This window comes from Oncorhynchus masou, chromosome 21, assembly GCF_036934945.1.
Source record: "Oncorhynchus masou masou isolate Uvic2021 chromosome 21, UVic_Omas_1.1, whole genome shotgun sequence".
NCBI lineage: Eukaryota > Metazoa > Chordata > Actinopteri > Salmoniformes > Salmonidae > Oncorhynchus > Oncorhynchus masou.
In genome coordinates, this window is record NC_088232.1 from 24,488,025 (window position 1) to 24,513,010 (window position 24,986).

Genomic DNA, 24,986 nt, shown 5'->3' on the forward strand with positions numbered 1-24,986 from the left:
GTTGACGCGACAGACTCCAGCTATCCATCTGTTAACACTTGTGTGCATTACCTGAAGCTGCCAGAGTATTCCTCTGAAGACATCATGAGAGAGCGCCTCCTCGCAGCTACCATGGAGAAGGGCTTCCACCTCAACTGAGCATGCTCCGTCTGCCCCATTATGACTGACCAACCCCCCCGCTGGTGAAGCCTGTTGTGTTTTGTTGCAGAAAAAGAAACAAGCTGGGCTCTCTGAGATCTCCTCCCAACCCCACACAACCTTACATCTCCCCTGTCCTTTCCCCCTGAAACACTTTAGGAAAACAGTCCCACGTTAACTCAATAGCTGCTGATACAGATAAAACCAGGGCCCACCTTCCCTCTCCTCTGACCCACCTGCTTACTTGTCACAGCTCTCTCCCTCCCCCAGGGCACTCTGCTGCTTTAAGGGCTTGAGCAACTGGAAGACGGGGCAGACAGTTTCCTCATGTTCTACAGTGTTTACTATCTCTCTCTCTCATACTTTGGCTGTGAGCATCTGTGTACAAGTTCTCTGTAGATTTTTGGGTTTTCAGATTGCCACCAGCTTCTCTCCACCACCCCGGCTGGCAACCTCCTTCCTTTCCCTGTGTGATGTGAGGGGGAGAAGGGCAGCTGCTTCTGTAGAGCTAACTGTAGAGTGTTTGGGCATTTCCTTACCAGGTTGTTTTACTAGTGCCTGCGTTGTTTGAATATTAGGATTACCTTGTTCCTTTTACTTCATCTAACATCATACAATCATGATGCACATGCTTATTATTTTTCCTTTTGCTTTTGTTACTGTGTGTATTTTGATGTTTATTGCCCTGCTATAAGGATCAAAGTCCCTGAGTGCATTTGTGTAATTTGATAATAAAGCTAGAGACGACAACACTGGTTCTGTGTGCAAGGCACATTTGAAAAGGAAAAAAAAGCAAGCTATGCTTTCCCTTGTATTTTCTTTGTATATTATAAACATTTATTTAACTCAAGTTGCAGTTTGAAGTAAACAGATATTTTCAAATGTGTATGCTCCAAAAATAATCATTAAAATGTTTGCAAAGTATGAAGTCTTGTTTATTTACGTTAAGAACTGAATAACATTCCATGCACATTAAAGCTCCAAGGGAAGATGTACGTAAGACCTCAGTTCAATCTATTACTATAGCTGCTGTATAAAAAAAATACCTATTCTATACAATGGATTATTATTGATAAACTCAAGTATGAAGTCCATAAATCATTTGGATGGCAATGTGTCCATTTCTTCCCCAGAGGGTAACACAGTGGCAAGAAAGTATGTGAACCCTTTGGAATTACCTGGATTTCTGCATAAATTAGGCTAAACTTGGGATTTTTTATGACTAACATTCTCCTGCAAAATGTCTTTATCCGTCTGCCAATTGAAGCTCAACAGTACAACAACCCAAAACAAAAGTATATCAACCGAATGGCTTCAACAGAAGAAAATACGCCTTCTGGAGTGGCCCAGTTAGAGTCCAGACCGCAACCCGATTTATTTAAATGCTGTGGCATGACCTCGAGTGGTTCACAGCAGACATCGCAAGTATATTGCTGAACTGAAACCGTTTTGTAAAGATGAATGGTCTAAAATGCGTCCTGACCGTTGTGCAGGTCTGATCTGCAACTTCAAATGTTCGAGTTTATTGCTGCCAAAGGAGGGTCAACCGGTTATTATATCCAAGGGTTTGTGTTCTTTTTCCACCCTACGCTAAATGTTTACATGGTGTGTTCAATAGACATGTATAATTGTTTGTGTTATTAGTTTAAGCACGCTGTGTATTGTGTGACTTCGATCAGATCACATTTTATGACCAATTTATGCAGAAATCCAGGTAATTCCAAAGAGTTCACATACTTTGCCACTGTCGTCTTAGTTTGTTCAAACCATAGAGCTAGATAGAGGTCTCTAGTGTCAAAGCCTGTTTTACCATGGGCAGCTCATGGAGGACTCATCTTTTTATTTGTTTAAAGTTCTGTCTGCCAATTGAACTGATGGGCGGCTCCATTTTGAAGTAGTACATTTTCTTTACATTTGACTGATCCCTCTTGATGTCCTGGTTGGACATGATTTCAATAGGGTCACCAGGAGGGATCATCCAAAGACGTTGAAAGTCTCACCCAGTTGACATTAAAAATGTTTTCAGGAATTTTGGATTTCAGTGCGGATTTCAAAACAAAAATCTATTTGAACGGTCATCCAACTCAATCTCTGGCCTCTTTCTAGAGTTCTGACATGGTATTTTCAGAGTTCCCAGTTGTTTTGAATGTGGCATTAAAATACAGAAATCATCCCTGTATGGTGCAAAATGCATCATACGGGGATGGTTTGACAGTTACAAATCTTAACGAGATTGCTGACAAGCAAAACATTTTGGGACTATGTCAGCAATGGGCTAATGAAACAAATACCAAAATATCGTTTTTGGGTGGTTTTCCTTCAAGGATCATATACTTCCATTCAGGTTACCAGGAGGAATCAGCCAATTAATTATACTTGTGAGGAGACATTCCATAACTGCAGGTGTCAGTAAATTGCCAACCTCTGCTTTATTACTGTAAAACAACACTCTAGGTGGCAGCGTGCACCTTTCAGTTTCCCAACTCATAGAAGAAAATTGAGTACTTCATAATGGAGATGCCCATGCTCTTAAAGACGCCATAATTGGACAGATACAATGATGCGAGGTCTAAGTCTATGGTTCAAACAACTGCTCAATGTGCCTCAGCCATCTTGTCCAGAGCAAGTAGAGGTGCCAGGATGCGGTTCTTGTTGGTCTCCACTATGTGTCCATTCTGGATAATCTCATCAATGATGATGTGCACTTTATCCAGGTTGAACATGATCTGAGCTGGAGTTAAGGTCATTAAATCTATAAGTCAATTTTGAATAATCATTTATTCCCCATCACAGTGTAAAGGAGGGTATTGTCCCCCCCCCCCCAATGAGCCCTCTCCAGTAGTAAGAATAATGTTCTTGTTATCTCTGGCTACACCAGTAACATGTCACTGGTCAGGTTGAACAACTTAACAGTGAACCGTTAACACCACTGACTGTAGTTGCATTCCAATTCTTATGACTGGTCTGAATCCAGCTAGTCTGAAATCCCACTGAGCCCAGACTCAGACAATGACAGTAGTCTTCATCAGTCTGTGCAATGCCATACTAAATGCCAGGGCTGGAATGGCACAGTTGGCAAGCCACATGAAAAGCACCTAATGCGAAGGTGGACAGGCAGACAGCCCCTGCTTCTGTTTCAATGACTCGTTTCCTCAAACTGATTAAAACAAGTTATAATGATTTGTAAAGGATACATCCAATTCACTCTGTTAGGAAAGAAAAAACAATTTACTTTTCTAACAAGGAACAATCATTTTAGAGTAATGTGTTTTTGTTCCAGAAAATACTGACCTTTAAAATGCTATGCATAGGTGGTTGGATAGTTAACGTGAAGTAAATCTAGCATACAACAAGAATGTGCTGAAGTGGAGAATAAAAAGACTGAACTCACCACACGACTAAAGTACTTGTCAAGAACCTCAACAAAGTTGTGTACCAGCTCATAGATTGACAGCTCATTCTGTGGGAAAGAAGGACATCCCACACCATGAATCATTTATAATCACAATGAAACAATCTTAACCTTAATCGATTAACACTAATACTTGTACACTTATAACAGTGAAATGATAAACTCACCTCAGTGTCACTGATACCAACAACTATGAAGAGAGCAGCATACTGTCGATACACTAGTCTGAAGTCCTTGTATTCCACAAAAGAGCACTAGATAGAATACAATAGTTAGTTGGATGTGAATTCCAAGATGAGCTCAGTGGCACACTAACTCAGCATGAAGAATACCATAAATACAAACAAAAATGTTTAGCATAACAATGAGTGGCAAGGACTGGAATTATAGCTAAACAGACTAGGTTAGGTCTAGGTTATTTCTACTAGATTTCATTCTGTCCTGTATTGTCTTGTCTAACCCCCCAGATATGCATTGTCTTCTCACTGTTGTGTTATACCCCTGAAAGTAAACCAAACTATTTTTTTTTCTTCTAATAATGTGATTGAGAAAGACCTCTTCTTTTTTGCGTGACAGGCATCTCTTGACAACATCAGTCTCCAGAGAAGGCCTCTTCTCAATGTCCACCTGCTCATAATACTTAGACATGCGGGTCTGGCCCTGCTTGTTAACCATCAGAAGGAACTTGATCATTGTGATCTCGAAATCCAGTGCATCTGCAAAACAGGAAATAAATATATAAATAAATGGTGTCATTGCAAATCATGCACAAAGTCTTTGTGTAATACTCTTTTTTTTATGCATCTGTAACTGATCAGTTAACTACATATGCCATTCAGCAGTCAGAAGGACTATGGCCAAACTAAACTAACAGTCAGATCCCCAATCTGCAGTCAGCAAACAATGCAGTCAGCAACATGATGCTGGATATGAGATGGCTCCCTGAGTCATGCAAACAAACCCTGATAGAATCCTATTTCTATTATTGATCTGGTTCACAATGTGTCTGAGCTGTACAGACTGTAACTGTATACACGCATGCCCAGGCTAATGTATTTGGATGACCCCCAAAAAAAGAAAAAGGTGAGTATGTCCCACCATGCAGCGCGGGACAATTCTCTCTCCCACCCCCGGCAGTAAGGAGGCTTTCATATCCAACTCCAAGGATTGGACTAATAGCGGCCAACATATCTTTACGCTGAGAGTAAATCCAAAACATAGCCCTGTCTCACTACAACCGCATAGCCATTTCAGTGAAAGGCATCGTCAAATTCATACGGGAACACTGTTCTGAAAAGGGGGAGGGAAGGCGAATTCAAGCAGCAAATTGTGCTGGGACTTTCCTCTTCTTAAAAATGGATGAACACCCCGGCGGAGGAGTTGGAATGGCCGCCTCAAGACAGCAGCAGGGGAATAACAACGTTAATCCCCAAATCGGTAGTGGAGGTGGCTCAGGGATGGGGCAGCAGCAAGACGACATACCACGGCCACAGCAATATACCATCCCCGGTATTTTACATTACATCCAGCACGAATGGGCCCGATTCGAAATGGAGAGAGCTCATTGGGAAGTGGAGAGGGCCGAACTTCAGGTAGCTATTAGCATACTAACGTTAGCTCAACCAACTAACTAAAACACAGAAGCTTGAGCAACAATGCATTTTGCCTGGATAGTGTGCAACTTTTGTTTTAGCCACTTTGCATCCAGTGACCATGCTTCGATAGCAAGTGAACGTCCTACTATAGTGTGTCCAGTTAGATAACAAATAGTTAGCCACGGGAATCGGTAAACTGGCTGGATAACATTAGCTTAGCACCGGCTGACAAATGCTGGATAGATAGTATGTGATAAAGTGGAACATCAAGTTGATTTGTTTGCAATGCTTACCCGTAGTTTTATGAATAACGTTCACTCTTGCTGCTGTGCTACTTATTTAGTCGTTTAATTTTAGAGAGTCGTTGAAATTACAGAAGGCTCTAATCAAACCGAATCCAGCTGACTGTCAACTAATCTCTGAGAGCAGCCATTTTGGTTTGGTCATTATGGCGACAACTTGGCTTGGTCCTCTTGAGTCGCCGACAGGCTAGCCGATGTTAGCTAAAACATATTGAAAAGGGATACATCCCATATTGTTGATCATATAAAGTCTGCAATCTTTTTAACTTAAACGTTTATTTTTAAATAAATAAATTGAAATAAACATGTAGTCTGATGCCATGCGGATGGTTTGTGTATGTTGTTAGCAAGCTAACATAAACAAAGTTAGCTAGCTAGCTAACTGTCACAAGGCCCCAGACACAGTCTGACACACTGCGCTGTCATTTACGATCGAAGAAGTAAAACAATTCGCTTTAGGCTTAGTCAGAAATCTAGCTACATAACTTTTAGAATTCACTTTTGTGTCACGGATGTGATCTTGGTCAATTTAATATTTTTTTTCCCGCTGTGGTTTATTTTATGACATTTTGACAGGTTTTATCAAATGTATGTTATGACATCAGCTAACGTTATGTGACCTGTCGAGCATACCTGGCAGTCTTGCAGATATGAAAGTGAATGTTGGTTTCAGTGTTGTGATTGTATTAAGGAATGTGGAGGTGTTGAAATGCAAGCAGTGCCAGAGAGAGTATAGTACTGCTTTGTTTGAACACACCTCACTCCAGACAGTTGAATTGGGTCCGAGAGACTGAAAAACAGCTTCTATCGCAAGGCCATCAGACTGTTAAACAGCCACCACTAACATAGAGAGGCTGCTGCTAACATACTTGGCTCAAATCTCTGCCCACTTAAATAAACGGACTTCATAAAGGTATCACTAGTCACTTTAAATAACACCACTTTAATCATGTTTACATATCCTAAATTACTCATCTCATATGTATATACTGTATGCTATACCATCTACTGCATCTTGCTTATGCCGCACGTCCACCGCTCATCCATATATGTATATTAACATTTTCTATTCATCCCTTTACTTTTGTGTGTGTATAAGGTAGTTGTTGTGAATTTGTTAGATTACTGTTAGATATTACTGCATAGTCAGAACTAGAAGCACAAGCATTTTGCTACACTCGCATTAACATCTGCTACCCATGTGAATGTGACCAATAAGATTTGATTTGATTTTGATTTGAGTGGTGTCAGATGGGAGGTTTACTCCCCTCCCTACTTGCGCAGTGACACATACCTTCAGCATGACTCTCACTCTGCACACTGATTCAAGGCCTACCAGAGTCAATAGATTGGAATGGCTATAAGGCAGCCCAGGCTTCTGCATCCCTGTGGCCACAGACTGTCTGTGCCCCCCCCCCCCAGGACAAGTGAAGTGACAACTAGATGTCATGACCCTGTAGAGAATTGATTGTCTCACTAGATGGCCAGAAAATGAGCAAGTTTTAGTTATGTTAGGGTTCATGTACAGTAACAAAAAAAACATATATATATATATATATTTCACAGGTTTTTCATTATTTTTACTATTTTCTACATTGTAGAATACATAGTAGTGAAGACATCACTGCTATGAAATAACAAATATCGAATCATGTAGTAAAAAGTGTTAAACCAAAATATTAGGTTCTTCAAAGTAGCCAACCTTTGCCTTGACAGCTTTGCAAATCCTTGGCATTTCTCTCAACCAGCTTCACCTGGAATGCTTTTCCAACCATCTTGAAGGAGTTCCCACATATGCTAAGCACTTGTTGGCTGCTTTTCCTTCACTCTGCGTTCCAACTCATCCCAAACTATCTCAATTAGGTTGTTGGATGATTGTGGAGGCCAAGTCATCTGATGCAGCGCTCCATCACTCTCCATCTTGGTCAAATAGCCCTTACACAGCCTGGAGGTGTGTTGGGTCTTTGTCCTGTTGAAAACAAATGATAGTCCCACTAAGCGCAAACCAGATGGGATGGCGTATCGCTGCATAATACTGTGGTAACCATGCTGGTTAAGTGTGCCTTGAATTCTAAATATCACAGACAGTGTCACCAGCAAAGCAACATCACACCACCTCCTACATGCTCCACGGTGGGAACCACACATGCAAAGATAATCCGTTCACCAACTCTGAGTCTCGCAAAGACATGGTGGTTGGAACCAAAAATCTCAAATTTGGACTCATAATGAAGGAAATAAATTCCACAAATTAACTTATCATGGCACACCTGTTAATTGAAATGCGTTCCAGGGGACTAACTCATGAAGCTGGTTGAGAGAATGCCAACAGTGTGCGAAGCTGTCGTCAAGGCAAAGGGTAGCTACATTGAAGAATCTAAAATATAATTTTATTTAGATTTGTTTAACACTAATTTTGGGTTACTACATGATTCCATATGTGTTATTTCATTGTTTTGATGTCTTCACTATTATTCTATAATGTATAAAATTGTACAAATAAAGAAAAACCCTTGAACAAGAAGGTGTGTCCAAACTTTTGACTGGTACTCTATGTATGTATTGTCGTGTCTTTGGCTATGCCGGATTAAGGGATCTTACATGCTATTCTATAACATACTTTCTCCGTAATTAATATCACCTGATTGAGCTAATCATGTAAATGTAATTAATTAGAGAGTCGGGCACCACAACATAATATTTATAGAGCTGTTATCTTCCGAATAAACTCTTAAAGACCTAGTAATATTTTACATCCATAGCAGTCAACATTAATCTTCATTTTACTTCAGTCTCATCTGAAAGTTGTGAATTCTTGGTTATCTGCAAGAACCCTGGCTAACAATTTGAATCAGCAATACAACATAGGTATTTAGGAAATAAATAACCAAACTAATGACACAGAATTCACATACACACAATTAATCATAACTTGATTACGAATTACGTCATAAAGGAAAACGTCCCTAGCGGGCGGAACAGATATGACAGCTTGTTACACAAAGGAAAAGGGGCTGGGTTGGAGTGAAAGAGCGGGTGACTGAGGAACAAAGGAAAAAAGCTGTGCTATCATAAATACAGTATCTTATGCATTCTAAATTACCGCCCATTTGGAAAAGGAAAATGCAATAAATATTTTCTCTGTGCTACGCTTCAGTAGGTTGGTGGTAGATGGAAGGCCGTGTTGTCAAACCGAGTCCTCTGTCCTTTGAAGAATGCCTCTGGTTGTCAATTGGATACGTTGTTGTAACGTCGTTGTGTGATAGACGGGATACTCTGTCTGTTCCTTCCTAACCTGCGTTTGCAGCTGCGGTCGCTAACTCAACAGCTAGGAGGTATCACTTCTGTCGTGAATAAGAGTTCAAATGTTCATACCATTCGCAACCAAAGCTCATGCTGATGTTGGCTTCATTCTGTAATTAGTATCTGAACCATTCTGACAGGACCGTCGCCCTCATATCCTCGGAACAGGAAGTTATGTTGTCGTCAAGGGCTTATATAGGAAGGGAGAAAAGGGGGTTGTTTCATAGTTTACAACATCTGTCTCTTCACGTGGGCGGGCCACTGAGTGAGCAGCAATATCTTATGAAAACCCACATCTCACATTTTAGAAGCTAAAATCACATTTCATCCCATCACAAATAATTTCATATTCAAACATTTAAATTGAACAACAATTCCATGTGAATCCGATCACTCTGTGTATACTTTCCACTGTTGAGTTTGTCATCTTATCATTGATGAGAATGTCTCAGATGACAACCGAACTGACATCATATTCATTAAGTACCACTGCGAATGTTAAATTGTTTGGATTACCAGAATATAGTTCGTTTCCCCCCCACCTACTGATGTTCCCAGAATCTCTATGTTAACCAAGTTTTTTTTAAATGTAACCTCAGTAGGTTAGAGAGAGGAAAAAGCAGGGAATAGGTATTTATGACTGTCATAAACCTACCTCCAGGCCAATGTCGTATGTATGCATGTATGCATGTATGCATGTATGCATGTATCCATGTATGCATGTTTGCATGTATGTATGTAAAAAACATTTTTTTACAGTTAGGCCCTATTTGAAGATCAATATGATAGTTACTAGTTATTGCTATTGACAAGACAAGTATGACCTGCCTAATTTGCCATAACAAGATGCTGTAATATTGTTCAACTTTGTATTGATAAAACAACATGCATTTTATGTTAATGAAGCAAGCATAGATTATTTTGGTCAGCTGCACCTCCTATTGGGTGAGTTGCTTTGCGTTTCATCCACATCAATCAAGCAGTCAGCCCTGTTAGCACAAATCACACCAAGCCTGGAAATAAACGCTATCTGGGTTAAATCTAACTTTATAGGTCACTAAGACTGCCAGGGCATATTTAGAACCATTCTTATGCGCTCTGCTCTTCCTTTGCCCTGGCTTTAGAAGACATACAGAGAAATGGCAGCCTGACCGGGCCCTTTTCTTCTTGTTTAGAGTCTGTCCGTGGAAATAAAGAATATGATTATTAACACAGAGGCAGTGACTGTTGTATCTGGGTTTTATTTTTTATATGTTGAGGCGGAGTGTTTTACCTCAATGAAAGTTTGACAGGATTGGTGTTTATCCTACTGATACAATGTATTTGTTTTCATTATGGATCCCCATGCCTTGGCAGCAGCTACTCTTCCTGGGGTCCAGCAACATAAGACAGTTACATACAGTATTAAAATATAACATGACATTTCATACCACTCCACCACCACATTTTTACAATACAACATTCATGTGCATGTGTGTAGAGTGCGTGTCTTATGATGTGCCTGTCTGTCTCTTCACAGTCCCCGCTGTTCCATTAGGTGTATTTGAACTTTAAAAAAAATCCAATTCTACTGCTTGCATCAGTCACCTGATGTGGAATAGAGTTCGATGTAGCCATGGCACTATGTAGTACTGTGCGCCTCCCAATATCTGTATGTATGGGTGTCTGAGCTGTGTGCTAGTAGTTTAAACAGACAGCTCAGCGCTTTCAGCTTGTCAACACATCTTACAAAGACAAGTAATGATGAGGTCAATCTCTCCTCCCACTTTGAGCCATGAGAGATTTACATGCATATTATTGTTAGCTCTCCATGTACATTTAAGGGCCAGCTGTTCTGTTCTGAGCCAATTGTAATTTTCTAAGGCCCCTGTTTGTGGCACCTGACCACACGACTGAACAGTAGTCCAGGTGTGACAACTAGAGCCTGTAGGACCTTGTTAATAATGCTGTTAAAAAGGCAGGGTAGCACTTTTTTATTATGGACACACTTCTCCCTATCTTAGCTACTGTTGTATCAACATGTTTGACCATGACAGTTTACAATCCAGGGTCGCCTCAACTTGCTAAATTTCCACATTACTTTTTACAATATTTAGTTGATGTTTATGGTTTAGTGAATGATTTGTCCCAAGTACAATGCCACCCATTCTGAAACTAACTGCAGCTCTTTGTTAAGTGTAGTAGCTGACGTGTATCGTGTTGAGTCATCCATATACATAGCCACACTGGCTTTACTCAAGGCCAGTGGCATGTCATTAGTAAAGTTTGAAAAATGTAAGGGGCTTAGAAAGCTGCCCTGGGGAATTCCTGATTGTACCTGGATTATGTTGGAGAGGCTTCCATTAAAGAACACCCTCGGTGTTCTGTTAGACAGGTAACTGTTTATCCACGATATAAGAGGGGTTGTAAAGCCATAACACATACATTTTTCCTTCAGCAGATTATGATCGATAATGTCAAAAGCCACACTGAAGTCTATCAAAACAGCTCTTGCTATCTTTTTATTACCAATTTCTCTCAGCCAATCATCAGCCATTTGTGTATGTGCTGTGCTTGTTGAATGTCCTTCCCTATAAGCGTGCTGAAAGTCTGTCAATTTGTTTACAGTAAAATAGCATTGTATCTGGTCAAACCCTTTTTCCCCCCAATGTAGTTCTCTCTTGTTGAAATTGAAATCACTAACTCAATGTAGGCCTATGTTTATACCTTAGTGTGTGTGCAGTCAGTGTCTTAATCACATCATTCTTTCATTGTGCTTGATTTGGTGATAATTTTTCACTCGGCCTCAGGTGTTTCCTTATGACTGGTGCCACCACTATGTCAATACTCTCTATTTATTAGAGTTCAACCGAATATGATTTTTCAATACCGATTATTGGAGAACCAAAAAAAGAAGATACCGATTAATCAGTAATAATATTTTTTTTTGTAATAATGACAATTTACAACAATACTGAATAAACATGTATTTTAACTTAATATAACACATCAATAAAATCAATTTAGCCTCAAATAAATAATGAAACATGTTCAACACTTTGTTTTTGCATTATTTAAACCAAATTGGAGAAGAAAGTAAAATTGCAATATGCTGCCATGTAAAAAAGCTAACGTTTAAATTCCTTGCTCAGAACATAGGAACATATGAAAGCTGGTGGTTCCTTTTAACATGAGTCTTCAATATTCCCAGTTAACCTAAAACGTCTTAAGGTTATTATAGGAATTATAGGACTATTTGGCCTAACGTTGTCCGGGTTCAGGAGGGTTTGGCCGGTAGGGATATTCTTGTCTCATCGCACACTAGCGACTCCTGTGGCGGGACGGGTTCAGTGCACGCTAACCAGGTCGCCAGGTGCACAGTGTTTCTTCCGACACATTGGTGTGGCTGGCTTCCGGGTTGGATGCGCGCTGTGTTAAGAAGCAGTGCGGCTTGGTTGGGTTGTGTTTCGGAGGACGCATGGCTTTCGACCTTTGTCTCTCCCGAGCCCTTACGGGAGTTGTAGTGATGAGACAAGATAGTAACTACTAACAATTGGATACCACGAAATTGGGGAGAAAAATTACATTTTCTTAATTACGCTCTTTGTTAGGAATAAATGGACTTCACACAGTTCTTAACGAGCCAGGCGGCCCAAACTGCTGCATATACCCTGACTGCTTGCACGGAACGCAAGAGAAGTGACACAATTTCCCTAATTATAAGAAATTCATGTTAGCAGTCAATATTAACTAAATATGCAGGTTTAAAAATATATACTTGTGTATTGATTTTAAAGAAAGGCATTGATGTTTATGGTTAGGTTTTGTGCAACAACAGTGCTAAATCATCACCCGTTTGGCGAAGTAGGCTGTGATTCGATGAGAAATTAACAGGCACCGCATCGATTATATGCAACGCAGGACACTCTAGATAAACTAGTAATATCTTCAACCATGTGTTGTTAACTAGTGATTATGTGAAGAATGATTGTTTTTTATAAGTTTAATGCTAGCTAGCAACTTACCTTGGCTTCTTGCTGCCCTCGCGTAACAGGTTATCAGCCCGCCTCGTGGAGTATAATGTAAGGCAGGTGGTTAGAGTGTTGGACTAGTAACCGGAAGGTTGCAAAAACGAAACCCCGAGCTGACAAGGTACAAATCTGTCGTTCTGCCCCTAACAAGGCAGTTAACCCACCGTTCCTAGGCCGTCATTGAAAATAAGAATGTCTTCTTAACTGACTTGCCTAGTTAAATAAAGGTGTTTAAAAAATAATAAATAAATAAATAAATCGGCCAAATCCGTGTCCAAAAAGATTTCCGATTGTTATGAAAACTTGAAATCGGCCCTAATTAATCGGTCGACCTCTACTCTCTATCCCTAAAACATCTGTGCTAATTAGACCACTGAAATGTTCTTCCACAGGTCTTTCTTGGTTATACATAACATCTATAAGTAAATGAGCTGAAAATAGCGGTTCCACTTAATAGTCTACCATGGCTCCTGAAAACGGTCCGAACTGTGAAAACGTTACACTTTTTGTTTGTTTTTTTCCTCTTTAACTAGGCAAGTCAGTTAAGAACAAATCCTTGTCAGCTCGATGATTCGATCTAGCAACCTTTCGGTTACTGGCCCAACGCTCTAACCACTAGGCTACCGCCATGGTTGTGAAACCTTGATTGATGAAATTATGATTTCACTGATTGTACTCTTTTTATTTGTTGATTATTGAAGAAAGATTGCTTGTACACTAAGCCACATAAACAAGTAGACAGACAGGCAAATCTAAAATACAGTTCTAAAGGTATTCAAGTGTGAATAGGCCAAAGCAGTGTTCCTTTGCAGTGAAGTGGTAGGTATTTTATGTCGGTGATGACAAAGCTCTAAAAGTCGGCCATTATTGTTGCACCCATTTACAGGACAGCTGTACAGCGGGTAATGTGTCGTGAGTTGGCCATGTCTATTCTTGCTCCAATACAGTCCATTAATTTGTCAGCCTGTTAATTTGGGTCTGTGAGCTCACTGTATCCCCAGACTGACATCTCAACTCTGTGACCTCACACGTACGTAGCAGCTAGGCCGATACTGGCTTTGCTAGCTGCGCTGGGATTGGTCCGAGGGCGGTGTTGCAAGGGTGGTCTGAGGGCAGGGGGGGGATTTCCACAGCTTTTAGCAGAAGTGCTTTAACAGGAATTAGGATCATTGCGGCGATTTGATCTCTGATAGTGTACTTACTGTATTTGGATGGGCTGGGAATGTCCAGAGACCTCACAATACGCTATTATCATGGTACTTAGGTGACGATACAATATGTATTGAGATTCGATATTGTGATTTGATGTTCTAAACATCATGCTCACTATAGAAGCACTACACCCCCTTGAACTTTTTCACATTTTGTTGAAATATATTTTAATTTGTTGTTTTTTTGTCATTGATCTACACAAAATACTCTATCAAAGTGAAAAGATAATTCTACAAATTAATACAAATTCAATAACTAAAATATATATTTGTTGCATAAGTATTCATCCCCTTTGTTTTGGGGAGACTAAATTAGTTCCAAAGTAACATTTGGCTTAACAAATCACATAAGTTATATGAACTCACTCTGTGTGAAATAATAGTGGACATGGTTTTTGAATGATTATCTGGTTGAGGGGTTAAATGTCTTTTCCCTTCCTCTGTCCCCCAGACATCATCAAGTATTGAATTTCATGCACAGATTCAACTGCGAAGTCCAGGGTGCTTTTATAAAAGCCGCATGAAGAAGGGCAGTGATTGGTAGATGGGTAAAAATAACAAATCAGACATGGATTATATCTTGAAGCACAGTCAATTTGATAATTATGCTGTGGATGATTTATTAAACAACCACCCAGACACATCAAAGATGCGGTTGTCCTTCTGAACTGAGCTGCAGGATCGGAAGGAAACTGTAAAGGGATGTCACCATGAGGCCATTGGTGATTTTAAAACGGTTACAGAGTTCAGTGGCTGTGATGGGGGGGAAAAGTGAGGATGGATCAACAACATTGTAGGGACTCCACAATAATGACCTAAAAGAAGTGAGAAGAAGAATAAAAATATACAGAATAAAAGTTTTTCAAAACATGCATATGTATGCAACAAGGCACTATAGTAATAATGCAAAGGAATACACTTTTTGGCCTAAATGCCAAGCTTTCTGTTTGGGGCAAATCCAACACATTACTGAGTAACTGCTTCCTTGTATGGGTATGCTTGACATCGGCAAAGACGGGTGAAAAACTCAGGATAAAAATGAACGGGATGGCCCTTAAGCACAGGCAAAATCCTAGAGGAAAACCTGGTTCAGTCTGCTTTACACCAGATACTGGGAGATGAATTCACCTTTCAGCAGAACAATAACTTTAAACACAAGGTCAATCTAAACTGGAGTTGCTTACCAAGAAGACGAATGTTCCTGAGTGGCCAAGTTACAGTTTTGACACAAATTGACTTAAATCTATGGCAAGACTTGAAAGTTGCGGTCTAGCCATGATCCACAACACCTTAACAGAGCTTGAAGAATTTTTTAAAAAGAATAATGGGAAAATATTGAGACTTACCCAACCAGATTTACAGCTGTAGTTGGTGATTCTAACATGTATTGACTCAGGGGGGTGAATACTTAATTAATAAACATATATTATTGTTTTATTTTTCATTAATCTTTGAGAAAAACAAAAGTTATTCAATTTTGACAATAGAGTATTTTGTGTAGGTCGTTGCCAGAAAATTACAATTAAATCCGTTTTAATCCCACTTTGTAACGCAATAAAATGTGAAGACAGCCACAGAGTGTGTAGACTTTCTGTAAGCACTGTATGTCTGCTGCAGAGAGACGATGGAGCATGAGAACTAGTTTTGATCAGTCAAGAAAATAAAACTGCTGAAAACATGTTGACTCGCTAGTTGAAAAGAAGATAGAGAACAAGCTATAGAACAAAAAATACAAGAGTTGTGGCGCAGGTACAGCCGACTAGTGCTAGTTAACGCTACCTAACAAAAACATACAGTACCCGTATCAAGTTTGGACACCTACTCATTCAAGGGGTTTTTATTAATATTTACTGTTTTCTACATTGTAGAATAATAGTGAAGACATCAAAACTATGAAATAACACATGGAATCATGTAGTAACCAAAAAAGTGTTATATATATATATATATATATATATACTGCTCAAAAAAATAAAGGGAACACTAAAACAACACATCCTAGATCTGAATGAATGAAATATTCTTATTAAATACTTTTTTCTTTACATAGTTGAATGTGCTGACAACAAAATCACACACAAATTATCAATGGAAATCAAATTTATCAACCCATGGAGGTCTGGATTTGGAGTCACACTCAATATTAAAGTGAAAAACCACACTACAGGCTGATCCAACTTTGATGTAACATTCTTAAAACAAGTCAAAATGAGGCTCAGTAGTGTGTGTGGCCTCCACGTGCCTGTATGACCTCCCTACAACGCCTGGGCATGCTCCTGATGAGGTGGCGGATGGTCTCCTGAGGGATCTCCTCCCAAACCTGGACTAAAGCATCCGAGAGAGACATGATGTCCCAGATGTGCTCAATTGGATTCAGGTCTGGGGAACGGGAGGACCAGTCCATAGCATCAATGCCTTCCTCTTGCAGGAACTGCTGACACACTCCAGCCACATGAGGTCTAGCATTGTCTTGCATTAGGAGGAACCCAGGGCCAACCGCACCAGCATATGGTCTCACAAGGGGTCTGAGGATCTCATCTCGGTACCTAATGGCAGTCAGGCTACCTCTGGCGAGCACATGGAGGGTTGTGCGGCCCCCCCAAAGAAATGCCACCCCACACCATGACTGACCCACCGCCAAACATGCTGGAGGATGTTGCAGGCAGCAGAACGTTCTCCACGGCGTCTCCAGAATCTGTCACATGTGCTCAGTGTGAACCTGCTTTCATCTGTGAAGAGCACAGGGCGCCAGTGGCGAATTTGCCAATCTTGGTGTTCTCTGGCAAATGCCAAACGTCCTGCACAGTGTTGGGCTGTAAGCACAACCCCCATCTGTGGACGTCGGGCCCTCATACCACCCTCATGGAGTCTGTTTCTGACCGTTTGAGCAGACACGTGCACATTTTTGGCCTGCTGGAGGTCATTTTGCAGGGCTCTGGCAGTGCTCCTCCTTGCACAAAGGCGGAGGTAGCGGTCCTGCTGCTGGGTTGTTGCCCTCCTACGGCCTCCTCAACGTCTCCTGATGTACTGGCCTGTCTCCTGGTAGCGCCTCCATGCTCTGGACACTAGGCTGACAGACACAGCAAACCTTCTTGCCACAGCTCGCATTGATGTGCCATCCTGGATGAGCTGCACTACCTGAGCCACTTGTGTGGGTTGTAGACTCCGTCTCATGCTACCACTAGAGTGAAAGCACCGCCAGCATTCAAAAGTGACCAAAACATCAGCCAGGAAGCATAGGAACTGAGAAGTGGTCTGTGGTCACCACATGCAGAACCACTCCTTTATTGGGGGTGTCTTGCTAATTGCCTATAATTTCCACCTCTTGTCTATTCCATTTGCACAACAGCATGTAAAATTTATTGTCAATCAGTGTTGCTTCCTAAGTGGACAGTTTGATTTCACAGAAGTGTGATTGACTTGGAATTACATTGTGTTGTTTAAGTGTTCCCTTTATTTTTCTGGGCAATATATATATATTAGTGCCTTGCGAAAGTATTCGGCCCCCTTGAACTTTGCGACCTTTTGCCACATTTCAGGCTTCAAACATAAAGATATAAAACTGTATTTTTTTGTGAAGAATCAACAAGTGGGACACAATCATGAAGTGGAACGACATTTATTGGATATTTCAAACTTTTTTAACAAATCAAAAACAGAAAAATTGGCGAAAGAAGATGGCTAGCACTAGCTAGACTAGGCAACTTCAAGACACAAGACCAGAGGGTGTATTCATTACGTCTTGCAACGGAAACCTTTTATTTTTTAACCTTTTTTAACCTTTTAAGAACCAAACAGAAGCACAAAAAAAGAACATGGATGAAATGGGGAGGGACATCCCTGATTTTGTCCAATAGAAACTTGTTTTTGTTGCAAAACATTTTCTGTTTGGAGGAAACAGTTTCTGTTGCAGAATCGCCGTAATGAATACCTCCCTGGTTAGGTTTTTCAAGTTATCTAGGGTGAGTGAAGGACTAATTGTGTATCGTTTTGGCAGAGTGGATGTACAAACACTTGCCATGTGCGAACACACACACACACACACACACACACACACACACACACACACACACACACACGAGAAACCCACATGAAACTACCCAAAGATGACTCTCTTTTGTATTCAGTCATGGCCGCTACACATGTTAATGACCAAACCAAAATGTTTAGTTGAGTGTTGTAGCCAGCTGTATCTGCTGAGGGAGTAGCTAGTGCTTGTGTAACCGACTGCTATGTCCCCTGGCTGTTGAACTAGATCCCGTTTGTCCACAGAAAAAGACCAATGTAAACAGCTGTTCGTTCAGCTGAAACTCTCCTCCTCCCTTTAGCCAACTTCAACTGGCCAGACCTGAGACCTCCCATGCTTATGGTCCCAGCAAGACTTTCAGTTAGCACTTTGACTTGAACACCGAGGTGGAAAACTTTAGAAAAGATTAGTTCTTATACAGTAATTGTTCTATTTAAGAGAACTGATCTCCGTTGACTGAAGTGAATCCTATGTTGAAAATTGACCCCATGTAGAGAGCTGGGTCTCCCACTCCTTGAATGTGTACTCAATTTTGTCTTATTTTATTATTGTGAGGGAGTGACTGGACCAGGCGACTCAGTGGTTCAGATCCAGCATAGTGTTTTCATAGCCGGTATGGTTTAGCCGGTGGCACTTTACCCGTCTGGCACTTTCTCGTCTCCATGACTACGGCATGAATGTCGGCCTCCGGTTTACCTGCTGAACAACTGGGTTGCTATGGGCACCATGACACCCCACCAGTCGAGAGGGCGTTTAGGGCGGCTGACTAAAAATACCCCCTGCCTGCTACCCTTTAAACGGCATTGGGTGTCACAGCTGCTCAGTGCTCACGAGCAGCACAGAGTTGAGCAGGAGAAGAGGGCCAGCTAAATAGTGCTGTATGAACTGAACACCCTTACAGGGGTGATCCTACTTGAGGCCTGCGTTACAACCTGGGCCTGCTGCTCTGTTGATCCCAGGAGCAACAGACAGAGTCCTACTTTGACTCACCAGGCCTATATTAAGGTTTCCCCAATTCATCGGTGCCTATACCTATTTCAAATGTTTTGTTTAGGCCTTTTTTTTCTTTTTTATATCCAGTGTCTCTTTCAAATACAGTGCCTTCAGAAAGTATTCACACCCCTTGATTAAATTAATTTCATTTAGTCTACGATTTACACTAAATACTGGTGTCAAAGTGGAAGACAATGTATATTTTTTCTTTAAAGAAATGATGAAAAATAAAACACTATCTTGACTACATAAGAATTCAACATCCTGAGGAAATACATTTTAGAATGACCTTTGGTAGTGATTACAGCTGTGAGTCTTTCTGGGTAAGTCTAAGAGCTTTGCACACCTGGATTGTTCAAAATTTGCCATTTACATTTTTATATATATTCAGAATTCTTCATCTGTCATTGGTTGTTGATCATTGCTAGGCAACCATTTTCAAGTCTTGCCATAGATGTTCAAACAGATTTAAGTCAACTGTAGCTCAGCTACTTGGGAACATTCACTGTCGTCTTGGTAAGCAACTCATGTAGATTTGGCCTTGTGTTTTAGGTTATTGTCCCGCTGAAAGGTGAATTCATCTCCCAGTGTCTGGTGGAAAGCAGACTGAACCAGGTTTTCCTCTAGGATTTTACCTGTGCTTAGCTCCATTCCATTTCCTTTTTATCCTGAAAAACTCCATAGTCCTTAATAATTACAAGCATACCCATAACATGATGAAGCCATCACTATGCTTGAAAATATGGAGAGTGGTACTCCATAGTGTGTTGTATTGGATTTATCCCAAACGTAACTTTTTGTTATGAATACAAAGTGTTAATTGCTTTACCAAATAGTTTTTTTCTGTTTTACTTTAGTGCCTATTGCAAACAGGAGGCATGTTTTAGAATATGTTTTTGTTCTGTACAGGCTTCCTCCTTTTCACTCTGTCAATTAGGTTAGTATTGTGGAGTAACTACAATGTTGATCCATCCTCAGGGATCCATCCAATGTGGTTGCATCTGTTTGAAATTCACTGCTTGACTGAGGGACCTTACAATTATTTGTATGTGTGGGGTAGAGGTGAGATAGTCATTATGTTAAACACTATTATTGCACACAGTGTATCCATGCAACTTGTGTGACTTGTTTAGCACATTTTTACTGCTGAACTTATTTAGGCTTGCCATAAAGGATTTGAATAATTATTGACTCAAAGACATTTTAGATTTTCATTTTTAATTCATTTGTTTAAAAAAAGGGGGTATTGTGTGTAGGTCAGTGACAAAGAAATCAGAATGTAATCCATTTTAAATTCAGGTTGTAACACAGCAAATTGTGTAAAAAGTTTTTCTGAAGGCACTGTATGTGTGGAGTCAATAGCTGGTACAGTAGGCCCCTACATGGGGTTTGGTTGTGTACATAATTCACATTTAATTTGATATAAGGCATGGAGTCATTAATGAATGGAATATGAAGATGAGAATAAGAGTGATGTGGCAGTAGAAGGTGATGTAATAGTCATTGCTGCCACTGTTATTCATCTGTTTTAATAATTTAGTAGACATGACATGCCTATTACTTCAGTGGGAAAGATTGCTTGTTTATTTATAGAATACATATAATTTTCAAAAAAATATTAACCTCTTTTTCTCCCCAATTTCGGGATATTCAATTGGTAGTTAGTCTTTTCCCATCGCTTCAACTCCTGTACGGACTCGGGAGAGGTGAAGGTCGAGAGCCATTTGTCCTCCGAAATACGACCCTGCCGAGCCGCACTGCTTCTTGACACACTGATACGCCACAACAGATGACCTTAACATTTTGTAGAGCTTTTAAAGTTGTGAGTAAATTATTGGCTTTAACGGCAGAACCGTTAACTTATAAATGTTTTCTCCTTTCGTGTTTGTTTTTTTCAGGCTCGAATAGCATTCCTACAAGGAGAAAGGAAAGGTCAAGAGAATGTGAAGAATGATCTAGTTAGAAGAATAAAGATGTTAGAATATGCATTAAAGCAAGAAAGGTGAGTGTATCGCTTCTCTCTTTTAACTTGAGGCAATAACTTTGATATATGGCCAAGTTCAATCTGTCTCATTGGTACATGTCCATTTTGTGTGCGACCGCAGTCAGTGGAGGCTGCTGAGGGGAGGACGACTCCGTTCCAGCTATATTACTATGAGCCGTCCTCCCCTCAGCAGCCTCCACTGACTGCAATGTAGAATTTATTATCTCATCACATTTACTCAACTCTTTCATTTGTCTTTTCTCTACCAGAGCAAAATACCATAAATTAAAATATGGAACAGAATTAAATCAAGGTGAAGTTAAGATGCCTAACTTTGAACCAGGTACGGACCTCTCCTGTCTCTGCTATAAAAAATGAAATTAATAGAATATGTTCACATACAGTGGTTTCGATAACTTTTCTTCCGTGAGGTTTGCAGAAGATACCAAAGACACAGAGGTCCCTGCTGTACCCCAGAACAGTCAGCTGACGTGGAAACAGGGCAGACAGCTCCTCAGACAGTGAGTACGCCGACACAGCATACCTATAGGGCCTCTCATCCAGCTAGCATTCTAACACGTTTATAGATCAAGATGAATTCCCATCAGGGTCTGTATTCATAGAGCGTCTCATCATGCTGATCAAGGATCAGGTCCCCCTAGTCCATGTAATCTTATTCCTTATGCTCTAAAATGTTAAACTGATCCTAGATCAGCATTCCTGCTCTGGGAAGCTTTAGGTACACAGGCCCAGGTTTATTTCACTAGCTAGGTCATTTGGATGTGTAATTCTGTTTCTGACCCAACAGATATCTTCAGGAAGTAGGTTACACGGACACAATACTAGATGTGCGGTCTCAGAGAGTGCGTTCGTTACTGGGCCTATCCGGCTCGGAGCAGAACGGCTCTGTGGAAAACAAGAACCTGGAGCTGATCCTCAACGGAGGGGAGTCTCCAGCCAAACCAAAGGGACAAGATATGAAAAGGTAGTTTGTTAGGCCTCATCTGATCCTGCACACTGCCAATCACTTCAGTGAAGATCCAACTGACACAATGTTCACCTTTCCTGACGAAACTGAAATCACACTCTCCACTTTTCCTGGCAACTTCCTAAATAGCAGATTTCTGATGGATTCTGCACATGGTGCCTCTGTGTGTTCAGAACAGTATGCTCTGAATAGCATTAGCCACATCATCCATCCTGTTTCATTTAATTTGCTCATGAAATCATTTGCAGTGTCGCCCGCATTGCTCTAAATAGTTGTTTACAAACTGTTTTTCTAGGAATCCAGGAGACGTTCTGGAAACATTTAACTTCTTAGAAAACACAGACGACAGTGATGAAGATGACGATGAGGAGGGAGACCTGATGGAGGATATAGACAGCGGCAAACACACAATAAAAAAACATAAGCTAAAGGTGAAGACCTCTTTGCTTCAGACGACGACATCTGAATCCCCTTACTAGTGTTGTTGTAAATGTACTGCCAGTGTCAGCACTGTGTAAATGGGTGTAATAATGGCTTACTAAGAGCAATACTTGTCTCTTGACACTCGACTTGTATCCTCAGATCTGATTATGAATGTTGATAGTTATCAAGAGAGAACCTTTAAATGCCTGCTGTGTAAAAGAGTTCACCACAATTTAAAATTCGGTACATGAGCATGTGGAAGGAGAATACCAGCAACCTTTTATTTGACAAGTATTGTTATTATATACAAGTATTGTATTAACTGTGTACTGTATTTGATCCCAGTGTGCCAGACCTGGTGGCTGACTGTGTTTGTCCTCTGTCCAGGTTGGGAACGAGGGCCTGGCCTCTGACCTTCCAGACGATCCCGACACGGAGGAGGCTATGAAGGAGTTTGACTTTCTGGTGAATGCCGAGGATGGAGAGGGAGCAGGGGAGGCCAGGAGTTCAGGGGACGGGACCGAATGGGGTAAGAGGGTATAACATATCTCCTGCTGAGAACTAGCCTATACCCCATTGTGTCCCCTTTTGGCATAAATGCAGCCATTTGTATCAATGAAAATGTAGATTTAGCCTGCATGGGTGTTGGGTAGAGGAACTGTGGCTTGGACAGCCCGTGTGTGTGTGTGTGTGTGTGTGTGTGTGTCGGTGGTAGACATGTATTCCTCTACCTATCTGTGGGCTGGTGGTAGGCGTGTATTCCTCTACCCATCTGTGGGCCGGTGGTAGGCGTGTTTTCCTCTACCCATCTGTGGGCCGGTGGTAGGCGTGTTTTCCTCTACCCATCTGTGGGCCGGTGGTAGGCGTGTTTTCTTCTACCCATCTGTGGGCCGGTGGTAGGCGTGTATTCCTCTACCCATCTGTGGGCCGGTGGTAGGCGCGTATTCCTCTACCCAGCTGTGGGCCGGTGGTAGGCGCGTATTCCTCTACCCAGCTGTGGGCCGGTGGTAGGCGTGTATTCCTCTACCCATCTGTGGGCCGGTGGTAGGCGCGTATTCCTTTACCCAGCTGTGGGCCGGTGGTAGGCGTGTATTCCTCTACCCATCTGTGGGCCGGTGGTAGGCGTGTTTTCCTCTACCCATCTGTGGGCCGGTGGTAGATATAACTGAAATATTGAGTAGTGGAGCGTGTATTCTGATCTGCACCAAGAATGGCCTACCCTATGCCATCTCAGTCACGCCAATGCTGCATCAGCATTCCTCCTCACTTGTGCACAGGATATTCTGAGCCCCCCCCCTGGCCTCGCCTGGCCTCCCCTGGCCCTGCCACACACCTCACTGCTGCTGCGTGCCCTGCTCAAAATCCCAGCCTCTCGGTTCAGTCACACTACTCTCAGCACAGTGGCCGAGAGAAAGGGTTACATAAAGAGCACCAGTCAGACCCGCTAGTAATGAAATGAACCCAATCCCACACAGTGCTGGTCTTATTTTTTATGTGTTTTTTTTTGCAAGGGGCCTAACCTGTGTAGTTGCTTCTCCTCTTTTGTCTGTTTAGGAACATGTTTCATCGCATGTCTCATTGTTATTCACTCAAGGTTTTGACTTCTACCCAGTGAAATACTTTCTACCATGTTAGACATAAAAACCTCTCCAGCCATGTCACTAAGTCAATCCACTTAGTGTGTGCTCTGCAGTCTTGCCATGCGGGGGAAGGTTTTCACACCCCACTGAGAGGCTGAGCTCTTTGTCTAGGTGTGGCCTGTATGTCGTTTACTAAACCTTCTCCTCTCCGTCCTATTCTTAGCCGAGCCCTTACCGTTTTCCTCAGGCGGGGGCAAGTCCTTTATCATTGGCTCTGATGACGTGTTGGAGAGTTTCCTGGGCCTGGGAGACCTGGCTGACCTCACCGTCTCCAACGATGAGGCTGACTACAGCTATGATGTAAGCAACTGTCAGCCCTGAACCATGACCCCCTGAACAGCACCAACCCCTCCCTGAACCCTCCTCTCCTCCTGTACCCCTCTCTCATCCTGTACTCCTCCTGTACCCCTCTCTCATCCTGTACTCCTCCTGTACCCCTCTCTCATCCTGTACTCCGCCTGTACCCCTCTCTCATCCTGTACTCCGCCTGTACCCCTCTCTCATCCTGTACTCCGCCTGTACCCCTCTCTCATCCTGTACTCCGCCTGTACCCCTCTCTCATCCTGTACTCCTCCTGTACCCCTCTCTCATCCTGTACTCCGCCTGTACCCCTCTCTCATCCTGTACTCCGCCTGTACCCCTCTCATCCTGTACTCCGCCTGTACCCCTCTCTCATCCTGTACTCCGCCTGTACCCCTCTCTCATCCTGTACTCCGCCTGTACCCCTCTCTCATCCTGTACTCCTCCTGTACCCCTCTCTCATCCTGTACTCCGCCTGTACCCCTCTCTCATCCTGTACTCCGCCTGTACCCCTCTCTCATCCTGTACTCCGCCTGTACCCCTCTCTCATCCTGTACTCCTCCTGTACCCCTCTCTCATCCTGTACTCCGCCTGTACCACTCTCTCATCCTGTACTCCGCCTGTACCCCTCTCTCATCCTGTACTCCGCCTGTACCCCTC

General features: G+C 41.8%; 3 protein-coding genes across 8 annotated transcripts in view; 2 read left to right on the forward strand and 1 right to left on the reverse strand.

The window, feature by feature from the left end:
* hectd1 (HECT domain containing 1) overlaps positions 1–1,062 on the forward strand; it is a 28,881-nt gene extending 27,819 nt beyond the window's left edge. For all 5 annotated transcript variants that reach the window (XM_064927850.1, XM_064927853.1, XM_064927851.1 and 2 more), the window contains one exon: positions 1–1,062. In XM_064927850.1, the coding sequence (XP_064783922.1) occupies positions 1–138 (138 nt within the window). In that variant the 3' untranslated portion in view covers positions 139–1,062.
* On the reverse strand, positions 1,052–5,601 carry ap4s1 (adaptor related protein complex 4 subunit sigma 1). The gene is made up of 6 exons (XM_064927858.1): positions 5,439–5,601; positions 4,106–4,266; positions 3,718–3,804; positions 3,530–3,598; positions 3,333–3,344; positions 1,052–2,864 (listed from the first exon to the last, which is right to left on the reverse strand). Exons 2-6 carry the CDS (start codon positions 4,241–4,243, stop codon positions 2,733–2,735), a joined length of 438 nt encoding a protein of 145 aa, XP_064783930.1. The 5' UTR covers positions 4,244–4,266; positions 5,439–5,601; the 3' UTR covers positions 1,052–2,732.
* Positions 4,666–24,986, forward strand: part of strn3 (striatin, calmodulin binding protein 3) — a 26,649-nt gene continuing 6,328 nt past the window's right edge. For both annotated transcript variants that reach the window (XM_064927855.1, XM_064927856.1), the window contains exons 1-8: positions 4,666–5,142; positions 20,890–20,993; positions 21,245–21,318; positions 21,415–21,496; positions 21,784–21,960; positions 22,259–22,394; positions 22,774–22,915; positions 24,190–24,326. In XM_064927855.1, coding sequence (XP_064783927.1) covers positions 4,906–5,142; positions 20,890–20,993; positions 21,245–21,318; positions 21,415–21,496; positions 21,784–21,960; positions 22,259–22,394; positions 22,774–22,915; positions 24,190–24,326 — 1,089 coding nt within the window. In that variant the 5' untranslated portion in view covers positions 4,666–4,905. The remainder of the gene's footprint in view (positions 5,143–20,889; positions 20,994–21,244; positions 21,319–21,414; positions 21,497–21,783; positions 21,961–22,258; positions 22,395–22,773; positions 22,916–24,189; positions 24,327–24,986) is intronic.